The 11,386-nt window shown below is 41.8% G+C and overlaps 1 protein-coding gene and 3 non-coding genes across 4 annotated transcripts; all 4 read right to left on the bottom strand.

Moving 5' to 3' along the window:
- Positions 1-438: 438 nt before the first annotated feature.
- Positions 439-11,198, bottom strand: rps3.L (ribosomal protein S3 L homeolog; the record flags this gene model as incomplete). Its single annotated transcript, NM_001100939.1, is given in 7 exon segments — positions 439-510; positions 1,954-2,159; positions 4,532-4,719; positions 5,704-5,798; positions 8,364-8,457; positions 9,946-10,076; positions 11,155-11,198. Coding segments are annotated over 6 exon segments (741 nt in total). The 3' UTR covers positions 439-510; positions 1,954-1,956.
- On the bottom strand, positions 1,684-1,829 carry LOC121400222. Its single transcript, XR_005965632.1, has one exon. It is a non-coding gene; the product is annotated as a small nucleolar RNA SNORD15 (small nucleolar RNA).
- Positions 3,521-3,667, bottom strand: LOC121400223. The gene has a single exon (XR_005965633.1). It is a non-coding gene; the product is annotated as a small nucleolar RNA SNORD15 (small nucleolar RNA).
- On the bottom strand, positions 6,648-6,792 carry LOC121400224. The gene has a single exon (XR_005965634.1). It is a non-coding gene; the product is annotated as a small nucleolar RNA SNORD15 (small nucleolar RNA).
- Positions 11,199-11,386: the final 188 nt, after the last annotated feature.

Below are 11,386 nucleotides of genomic sequence, written 5' to 3'. Positions count from 1 at the left end.
TATCAGTCTGTACCACTTATTCAGGGAGACAATTCCACATCTTCACATCTCTCACTGTAACAAATCTCCTTTTCTCCAATCTGAAATTTTATATGCAAAATACGTTGTTGCTTTATAAATCCATTAAAACAATAAATATGACTGGCACACCCCTATCCTTTCAGGTGACAGTTGTATAGACAGATGTAATGGCTCCATCTAGTGGTAACTTACAGAGTTTACAGTTAGAATTAGCCATTCTGCAGTGTGTTCCTTGCGGGTTAACGCAGGATAAAAAGTCAGTTATTGGCCGTGTCCAGTCTATAGAGCTTATAATAGGCCGTCTCTTTTCAAAGTATACCTGCACTGTACATGGCAGGTGCCAAGCATTCTGGATAACAGGTTCCTTACGTGTATGGCAGACCACAACAGATGCACGCACACAAATACACAACACAGTTGGGATTTTATTTTTTATTTTAGATTTTTTGATGCTGCATCCAAAATATTTGAATCCAGGTCTTCAGCAGGCTATAAAAAAAAAAAAAAAAAGAAAAACGTACATTTAATTCTCAAAGTGCACTTGATGACCTCCAAGTAAAGATTTGCATATAAAAGACAAGTTAAACATTTAAATTGCCAAGTCTTTATTAAGAAATATCTTACCGTACCTTGCACTCCTCTTCGGAAAAGGCGACACAGCGACGATCCATCGTGCAGCGCTATTTCTCCTCCCAGCCTTCCTTATAGGAGATAGCCAGGGAGGAGAAATCGAGCGCCGCACAATGGATAGTCGCTGTGTCTCCAAGCGGAGTTTGAGTAAGATATTTCTTAACGACATAGCGATTTAAATGTTTAATTTGTCTGTTTTTTTTCGTTCTACACAAGCTCATCTTTTAATTAAATGTTTTTTTATGTTACTGGTCCATTTAAATCTTTTATTTCTTCTCTAACATAAACCAGAATGTTGTACCTGAAGAGAACAGCCACGTCAAATCAATACTGGTGACAAAAATTTTAATTATTTCATGTTTAAAATGGTTTTAGCAGCCTTCATAGTAGTTTTGCAGATCCAAATTACAGAAAAACTCCAGGTCTCGTGCATTCCAGATAATAGATCCCACACCTGTATGGCTTCCCTTTACTTTCCCTTAGGTCGGCAATATATTACTGCGTAGGTTTGAGCACTAAACACCCCTTTGCTGCCTATTTGCATTTTAAATTTAAAATGCCATATTAAAGCCCTCAGAAGTAGGGATGCACCAAATACACTAATTTGGATTCGTATAAGAATTGTTCGCGACAGATTCAGCTGAATACCGAACAGAATACTAATTTGCATATGTAAATTAGGGGTGGGAAGGGGGAAATTTATACTTCCTTGTTTTGTGACAAAAAGTCATGAGATTTCAGAATCCTGGATTCGGTGCATCCCTACTCAGAAGCAATATTACCGCTTCCCTGGTGGCCAAGAAGCTCAGTAAGTGACATCAGCACAGAGCATGTGAATCAGTGAATCAGCAGAAAAGAAGATGGGGAGCTACTGGGGCATCTTTGGAGACACAGATCTTTACTGCTAAAGGGCTGTGGTTGCCTTGGGCTGGTACAGAAGCACAAAACATCATGTACAACATTTCTACCTACTTCTTTAGTTAGGCTTTAGTTCCCCTTTAATACACCTCACTGAAATGCCAGACGCTTTCTCCTTCTCAGACAAATGCCTCAAGGACATCAAGCCAAGGGCAATCTTGACTCAGTGGGCTTCAGCCTACAGCACAGAACGTGATGGAGACAGAGACCACTGGAAAAGGATTTACCCACTCAGACTCGTCATCGTATCATCACAGAAGGAGAGAAGCTCTAAACCAAGTCCTGCTATTGAAATACCTATAGGCTTTGCACTTACTTCCTTGCACTTTAAATGCTCAGAATAATAAAACCGCAGTTATGATGTGAGAGGTAAATATGACGTACCCATTATGCTGTGGCAACGGGCTGTGGCATGGCGGGTGGCTGGGGCTGGTCAGGCTTGGCTGCCTTCTGCTCAGAGATGGGGGTCGTCGGCACAATCTCATCCTTGGGCTCCACAATGCTGACGTGGTCAGGGAGGGGCTTCTTGGGTCCGATCTTTCCACTTGGATCCCAGGGAAGCATAATCTTTACCTTGATTCCCAGGACACCTGCGGTTAAAAGTAAAAATGCATTTACTACAGCAATCAAGAGACTTTATAGGAAAACGATCAACGTTCAACACTGTGCCTGAAAACGAGTGAGAATGACCAATCCACATGTGCAACCTTTGTACCTTCACATTAACCCTTTGTGCACAACAGAAGCACCAGTTACTTGTAAGTTATTGGTTATGCTTTAACAAGTGACAGTTGTCAGAGCTCATAACTAATGTGTCATCCAAAGTGCCATGAAATCTTGAGACTTTCTTCTGCCATGCAGCACTAAACCGTTAAGGAATTCGGTTATGTAGTTGTCGTTTTTATTCCTAAATGACACTTTTTACACTGCAAATAATTCACTACAAATAAAATGTCATTCCTGAACCAAGAAGTCTATTTTCTTTTAGTTGTAATATTGGTGTGTAGGAGCATCTCAGGTCATTTTGCCTGGTCATGTGATTTCAGAAAGAGCCAGCACTTTAGGATGGAACTGCTTTCTGGCAGGCTGCTGTTTTTCCTTCTCAATGTAACAGAATGTGTCTCAGTGGGACCTGGATTTTACTATTGAGTGTTGTTCTTAGATCTACCAGGCACCTGTTATCTTGTGTTAGGGAGCTGCTATCTGGTTACCTTCCCATTGTTCTTTTGTTTGGCTGCTGGGAGGAAAAGGGAGCAGGCGATATCACTCCAACTTGCAGTAGAGCAGTAAAGAGTGACTGAAGTTTATCAGAGCATAAGTACATGACTGGGGCAGCTGGGAAACTGACAATATGTCTAGCCCCATGTCAAATCGGTTTGCTCTTTTGAGAAACTGATTTAAGTGCAGAATTCTGCTGGAGCAGCACTATTAACCAATGTGTTTTGAAAAAATTGTTTTTCCCAAGACAGTATCTCTTTAACATTCACTGGTTTTGGAGTATCGTTGCGCATGTCATACCCCTTTCTCCATAGTTGCCAAAGTACTGCCACAGCCATTGTGTTATATGTGTGTGACACCAGGAGAAAGGAGTTTGTCCCAACTGTATCTATGGCAAATCAAGTTTATTATACATCAAGATTGTCGGATTAAATCCTCCCACATGGAGTGTCTTGGATGCACCATGTAGCACCATACTGGTGTGTACTAGGTTTTATATTTTATGTAGCTTATGCTACCATGGTACAAACATCCTTTATTATTATTATTATTATGTATTTTTAGAGTGCCAACACATTGCGCAGCGATGACCCTTTATGCAAGTATAAAACGATGTATTGTAAACAATATGGCATCCTAGTGGAGACATGGCAAACCGTACAGCTCACCCAATGGCAGCCAGAAAGAGGGCAACAAAAAAAGGTAAGATTTGCCCTCAATAATTACAGCCAACCCTTCTCAGACAAATGCCTCTATATCGATCAGTAAGAAGGACAAAGTCGATGCAGTGCAACCAAACACAGCAGCACAGAACGTGACACTGAGAAGGACACACTACACTGCTGGTCCTTTCTGACTCGTCATCGTCTCATCACTGAAGGGCTGATAAAACAAGGCAAAAGAAATCAGTAGCAATGAGATATTGTTTGGGCCTCTCTCTCCATCAAACTGTTTTACCTTAAAAACCAAATGCCAAAGTAGAGAACAAACTGTAAATTCAGAGAAAATTCATGGCCAAAAATAATCAGTGCTTACTTTATCAAGAGTTAAAGGGATACTGTCATGGAAAAAAAAGTTTTTTTGCAAAACGCATCAATTAATAGTGCTGCTCCAGCAGAATTCTGCACTGAAATCCATTTCTCAAAAGAGCAAACAGATTTTTTTCATATTTCATTTTGAAATCTGACTTGAGGCTAGACAGTCATTTCCCAGGTGCCCCCAGTCATGTGACTTGTCAGCACTTTAGGATGGAACTGCTTTCTGGCAGGCTGTTATTTCTCCTACTTAATGTAACTGAATGCGTCTCAGCGGGACCTGGATTTTACTATTGAGTGCTGTTCTTAGATCTTTCAGGGAGCTGTTATCTTGTGTTAGGGAGCTGTTATCTGGTTACCTTCCCATTGTTCTGTTGTTGGGCTGCTGGGTGGGTGATATCAGTCCAACTTGCAGTACAGCAGTAAATATGACTGAAGTTTATCAGAGCACAAGTCACATGACTGGGGGCAGCCAGGAAACAGAATAGGTCTAGCCCCATGTCAGATTTCAAAATTGAATATATTGAGTTTGCTCTTTTGAGAAATGGATTTAAGTGCAGAATTCTGCTGAAGCAGCACTATTAACTGAGGTGTTTTGAAATTTTTTTTTTATTTCCATGACAGTATCCCTTTAAGGCAAAATACTTTAAATTAGAACTGCCCAACAAAAAAAGGACACCACTAGGAGTGCAAATGTTACACCCACTCACCCTGTCGGAGGAGCACGTGGCGCACAGCAGTATCCACGTAGTAATTGACTGGATCTCCACTGTGGATCATCAGGCCGTCAACAAACTTCATGGACTTGGCTCTCTGGCCTCGTAGTTTTCCGGAAACGACAACCTCACAACCCTTGGCTCCACTCTCCATGATGAAACGGAGGACACCATAGCAAGCTCTGAGTGGGGAATAGAGAAACAAGCTTAGTTTTTTTTTCCCCATACAACTTTCTACTGAAAAGAAACAATGCCCACAACTTTCTACATTGCATGATGGGACGGAACTGGAGTTGTCATGGGATGGCTATGAATCCTACACATTTGGTTATAGTGTAGACTGTGCTGTTAATATGAATGAATTTTGTTACAACAGCGCCACCTGCTGGTCAGTTTCCCACCAGTCTGACCAGCAAGTAGTCAAGGAAGTTGTCAGGAGAAAGAAAGAGGCTGATGTTCTTCTGCTTAGGAATAAAATTAGAAACCTTTCTCACATCTTTCCTAAACAGAAGAACATCAGCCTCTTTCTTTCTCCTGACAACTTCCTTGACTACTTGCTGGTCAGACTGGTGGGAAACTGACCAGCAGGTGGCGCTGTTGTAACAAAATTCATTCATATTAACAGCACATGTATCCCTTAATATCTTGGGATTTAAAATAAATAATGAAGGTACATTGCAATAGAATAGGGCCCTCATGAATTCTACACTTATTGTTAAGGTTTACTTATAATTTTAAGTAATGTTTCCTGGATTTACATCAAAATCTTGTCCTGATAGTCCCAAAAAAAATGTTTTTCTCGATGAATGTTATTATTTGTGAAATAGAGGTTTGAAATACTAATCAGATGTATATGTTGCCATGGTTCTGTCTGTAAGTGGTCAATTCCAATTAGTCTGCCCCTTATACAGTCCTGCACCAATCACTTATTACTTTAGGTTGTGTATGTGACTGACAGTTTTGCACACGATCCCATAGTGTAACATTAACTCTGCAATGTTTAACCCTTGTTATTTAACACACTAAATATTGGATCTCAAAGTAAAACGGACTCCTGTGCTTATTATATCCTTTCAGTACTTGAACAAAAATGTACTGACACATTTCCCTAACTTTACATTTCCCAATTCACTTTAATAAATCCCATTTTCCCAAAATACACTCACCTCCTCACAGCCAGGCCCCCCAGAAGTTTGTAACGCAGAGATTCGGCTTGGGCAATGGCACACAGACCCCTTGTAGCAACTTTCTCAGCATAAAGCTAAACAGAGGAAAATATCAGCGTAAGTCAGTTTGCTTAAAAAACTCCCTCTCCCTCAGCTCTCCAATCTGGTTGTTTGCGGTTCAAATGACCATAGCAAACCATGCACTGATTTGAATAAGAGACTGGAATATGAATAGGAGAGGCCTGAATGGAAAGGAGTAAGTGACCAGCTCCATGTTGTAGCTCCCACCCCCTCCAACTATAGTCAGGTGATCCCACTGGTGTCTAATAAAAGGGCAGCCAAGTTTGGGAGTTTTACTTTGAAAGCAGCTAGTAAGTTGCAGGTAAAACGTGTTCGTCCCTTTTATAAAATGTATAATTAAACCATAGAATTCTTAATGAATCAGATGAAAATTAAGCGTAGGACTGGCCAGATATGGGATGACTTTGACGTAGTTGGCCAGCTGAAATATATTGCAATATATGGACAAACAATCCCTGTGTTGTTTAAAGGGTAAGGCATTTTTCAGTAGCAGTAGCACAAAATGTCTCTGTCTTAAATATATTGATAATGGGTTGAGTGCAGAGGACTCTTGTAGTTGACTATATGTATTTTGTGGTCACCCCCTCATTGCACCCCCGCCTAATGATTTTAAAAACTAGTGGTGAGCACAACTTTCCCTTGTTTGGAAAGGAGTAATACAAATAGCAATGACAATAAATGTGTAGCTTTACAAAGCATTTGTTTTCAGATGGGGTCAGTCCTTTGCCTACAGAGCTTACAATTTATAATTCTGACATGGCACAAGTATTACAAGAAAGGGCTTCGTAACCACCATAGTTCTAAACTAAATGAAACATTTGGAGCCCATTCTCAGGTGATGGAACCATAGAAGAGGGCAGCTTTCTTCTCAGACAAATGCCTCATGAGTCTTCATACAACTTTCTTATGAGGACCCAACAGCTGAAGCAACATGCAGAACGCAGCTCCTCCAGCTGATTGGGGCATGAAAGGAGGAAGTCAAGACTCGTCATCAAATCATCACTGAAGAAACCTGTATCTGAATCCATTGTATTTGAACAGTCCTTGCCTTTTGTGCGTCAGGCCGAAGATAATCCAATTAAGGGCAGAGACACAGGCAGATTCGGGGGGGAAAGTTGCCCAGAGACAAAATCTCTTTTTAGGTGCGACTAATCTCCCCGAAGTACCAGCTAGAATGATTGCCGGCAGGAAGACTATGGTCGCTTAGTTTTTCAAAGTCGCCCGAAGTTTCCTCGTGAGGCAACTTCGGAAAAGGAAGCACTCAAAGTGCATTCCCACTGGCGATTTAGATTCTAGCCGGCAGGAAGGCAGTTTGGAGAAATTATTTGCCAGAAGAAGAGGCAATTTGTTGCCGGGCAACTAATCTCCCCAAATCTGCCAGTGTATTTGCCCTTAAGGGGTTCACCTTCCAACACTTTTTTCAGTTGGTTTCAGACAGTTGACTAGAAATAGACTTTTTTCCCCAATTACTTTCTATTTTCTATGTTTGACAGCTTTTCTAACATTGAAGTGTAAAGGTTCGTTTTTCACCTTCTAAAGCAACTCTGGGAGGGGGGTCGCCGACCCTGTAAACTGTTCTAAATTGGTACATTCAGTTGATACATTTATTATCTTTGTCCCTGCTGAGCAGAATCCCGCTCATTAAAGGCAGCTGTTAGAATTGATACAATAGTTGCTGATATTCCCCATAGATCCTACTGAGAAATGGATCAACTAATGAAGCAAATTATAACAGAGTCTGCACTTGAATTACTGAGCTGCCAGACAAACAGACCCAGGGACATTAAAGGGGATGTTAACCTTTGAGATAACTTTTAATATGGCGTAGAGAGTGATTCTGAGACTATTTGTAATTGCTTTTCATTTTTTTTTAAGATTTGAGTTATTTAGCTTTTTATTCAGCAGCTCTCCAGTTTCTCCAGCCATCTAGTTGCTAGGGTCCAAATTCCCCTAGCAACCATGCATTGATTTGAATAAGAGACTGGAATATGAATAGGAGAGGACTGAATAGAAAGATGAGGAATAAAATCAGACTTGGATTTTGGAAAAACAGTAAAAAATGAAAATTGAAAAAGACTTTCTAGTGAACAATCTGAAAACAATTGAACTGAAAAATGTGTTTGGAAGGTGAACATCCCCTTTAAAAGTGCTAGATCACCTTTAAATAAGATTTTAGAATGATGTGTGCGGATTTTGTTTGGTGGTTTTGCAATGTGTTTGAAGTTTAATGGTTGACCCTAGTAACGAGGCAGTGAATGACAGACTGAAATATTAAGATGGAAAATAGAAAGAAATAACAATTACAGTTTAACCTCACAGAGCAATAGTTCAGCAATGGGGTCACCGACACCCATCTGAAAACTAAACAGGCAGAATTAGTCAAATAATTAAAGAACTACCAGGGAACTAGTAAGGTGAATTCTAGCAACATCCACCAGCAATTGCTCTGCACTACTCTACTTTTAGTACAAGGTACAGGGGAATGGGCAGTATTGGGTCGGCGGAGATGTGGGGTCAGGGGAGATGTGGGAAGGGGGCTGCTGCTCCTATAGTTTACATGCACGGAGGAGAACACTCACCTCAACGCTTCCTTCAGGGAATCCAAACCTCTTCTGAACAACTGCAGTCAGCTCACGGATGCGCCGGCCCTTCTCACCCAGAACATTTTGGGTTCTGCATGTAAGAAAAGGTGCAATGGTGTCAGAAAAGCAGCAGTGTCGTTTACAAGGGAGATATATCAACTGTGACTATTCCTGACTTGTTCCATTCCTACTTAAAGGGGAATTCAACCACCTAATAAAAACCCCTCACCTACATAGTCCCGTCCACACAGGTGTTAACACATGTAAATGCCCCTAAGCCTGTAATTACCCTCGTTGCAGAGTGAGCGCATTGGAGCTCACGGGCGCCATCTTCAGTGCCTCAGTAATCGTCGGAAAGTAAGTGCCGTATCAGCGCATGCGCAGTTGGAGCAGTCTTCTACTGCGTGATCACTACGCACTGAAAGTGTGGAAGTGCCTAAAGCAGACCTGAATATTAAAGCGCCAGAAGATGGCGTCCATGAGCTCAACTGGGCTCACTCTGCAATGAGGTGTAATTACAGGTTTAGGGGAATTTACAGGTGTCAACACCTGTGCGGGGGAACGGAGACTATGGAGGGTAGGGGTCTTTATTAGTCGGGGGTTGAATTCTCACTTAAAAGGAGAACTAAAGCCTAACAAAGAAGTATCTAGAAATGTTGTACATGATGTTTTGTGCTTCTGTACCAGCCCAAGGCAACCACAGCCCTTTAGCAGTAAAGATCTGTGTCTCCAAAGATGCCCCAGTAGCTCCCCATCTTCTTTTCTGCTGATTCACTGCACATGCTCTGTGCTGCTGTCACTTACTGAGCTTAGGGAGCCACTCACAATATACAGTACACATAGAATAGAAATGTCACAATATAAGGCTGATTAGTAATTAATACACATAATTACTACATGGCAGCACAGAAACCAGTGCAATTAGCATCAGAATTGAATAATCAGCAAACCTGTAGCATCAGCTTATATTACAGCCAGGGAAGCTCATTTTCTGCTGGATAATTAGTGACGAGCCCTAAGCTTAGCTTCTCAACAGCCAATCAGAGCCCACTGAGCATGTGAGTGTCACAGACACTTTCCAAGATGGTGACCCCCTGTGACAAGTTTGAAGTCCTGGATCATTGCTGCTATTGACAAGCTCAAACTTTAGCCTCGTGCAATAAGTTCACTATATAAAATGTGACATTTTTAACCACATTCATTTGAAGGATTTAGTTCTTTATTATTCTATTTTACACACAGTCTTGGGATAATGGTGAAAGCATTTTCTAGAAGGATTAAGAAGGACATTCCCTTATATTTTCCAGTAGTAACTGCCTTGTTCCATTATGATGCACTGAACCCTTTTGTAAGTAGTAGGGCCCTCTGATCTTATTTATATTCTATAAAGTAGACTTCTTAAATTGTTGTTATTCACACATTACAAATGCACATCTTTTAACATTGCACTTCTTTAGGACAATTAACAGCTCTAAGCTTCTATACTATATATATATATATGTCACTATATCAATATCACCAACATAAATGAGACTTGAGAAAATGTGAAAGTGATTGAAATAAAGATACAAATGGTTACCTGGTAGCAAGAATGATAATTTCAGTCCGGGTTGGGGTGACTCGGACCTCTACACCGGAGTAGCCATCCTCAGCCAGCTCCCGAGTAAGAAACTCATTGAGTTCAGCCTTGAAGATGCCGTCAGCAACAAACTAAAAAAAGAAACAATTATTTACTGTACAATTGTGGCAACGGACTGCAAATTTCTTTGGTCATGTTGCCCCTTTGTGTATTACTTTATGGATATAGTACATAAGTAATTGAGCTTAAATCTCCCCCTAACTGACCTTCAGACTGGGCCCCCTTAGCTCATAACAAGGTTACAGATATATAGAAACATTGGGGTGTCACCCTGCTATAGTTCCAGGGGTACCCAGGGTACAAATAAGCACTCACCCCAAATCTCCCCCTAACTGACCTTCAGACTGGGCCCCTTAGCTCATAACAAGGTTACAGATATATAGAAACATTGGGGTAACAGTCACCCTGCTATAGTTCCAGGGGTACCCAGGGTACAAATAAACACTCACCCCAAATCTCCCCCTAACTGACCTTCAGACTGTGCCCCCTTAGCTCATAACAAGATTACAGATATATAGAAACATTGGGGTGTCACCCTGCTATAGTTCCAGGGGTACCCAGGGCACAAATAAGCACTCACCCCAAATCTCCCCCTAACTGGCCTTCAGACTGGGCCCCCTTAGCTCATAACAAGGTTACAGATATATAGAAACATTGGGGTGTCACCCTGCTATAGTTCCAGGGGTACCCAGGGTACAAATAAACACTCACCCCAAATCTCCCCCTAACTGACCTTCAGACTGGGCCCCCTTAGCTCATAACAAGGTTACAGATATATAGAAACATTGGGGTGTGAGGCGGATATAGTTCCAGGGGTACAAATAACACCCTAATACAGAGACAAGCAGTTCCCACTGACAGTAAGTAACTACACTGCTGTATAACAACCAAGTGTCGCAAAAAAGAAAGTCTTGCCAGTTCCAGCTCCCCCTGCACTTACTCCAGTTGTGTGAGGCCTGACAGCGCGCAGCCATTTCAGCTCTGGACTCCCAGGCCCGACTCAATCTCTACCCATCTGCCCCGAGGGAACTGAGCTCTGCCCCCTCTATACCTCCCTACAATCACCGGAGCCCACTGGCCCCAGTCCTATCTGTATCTGCCTACAAGGACCCATCGCACACTGTAAAAGAGCGCCGTTCTGGAGCCTACCTTCCTCTTCTTAGAGATCTGCACCGCCATCTTGCTAAGCGCCGCTGGCAGGAAAGGGAGGTCACTTCCGGCGGATGCGGCTTTATACCTAGAGTTCGAGAAGGGGAAATGTGCGATGAGCGCGCGTTGCCTCCTGGGATGTGTAGTTTTTAGCCACACCAACGTTTAGTTTTAGCGCATCGGAGAATCCCCGAATCTATGTGCAGGAAATTTGTGGTCCTGGAGTAAAAGT

Source organism: Xenopus laevis, chromosome 2L (assembly GCF_017654675.1).
Source record: "Xenopus laevis strain J_2021 chromosome 2L, Xenopus_laevis_v10.1, whole genome shotgun sequence".
NCBI lineage: Eukaryota > Metazoa > Chordata > Amphibia > Anura > Pipidae > Xenopus > Xenopus laevis.
The sequence above is the reverse complement of the archived record's forward strand: the minus strand, read 5'-3'. Positions and strand labels throughout refer to the sequence as shown.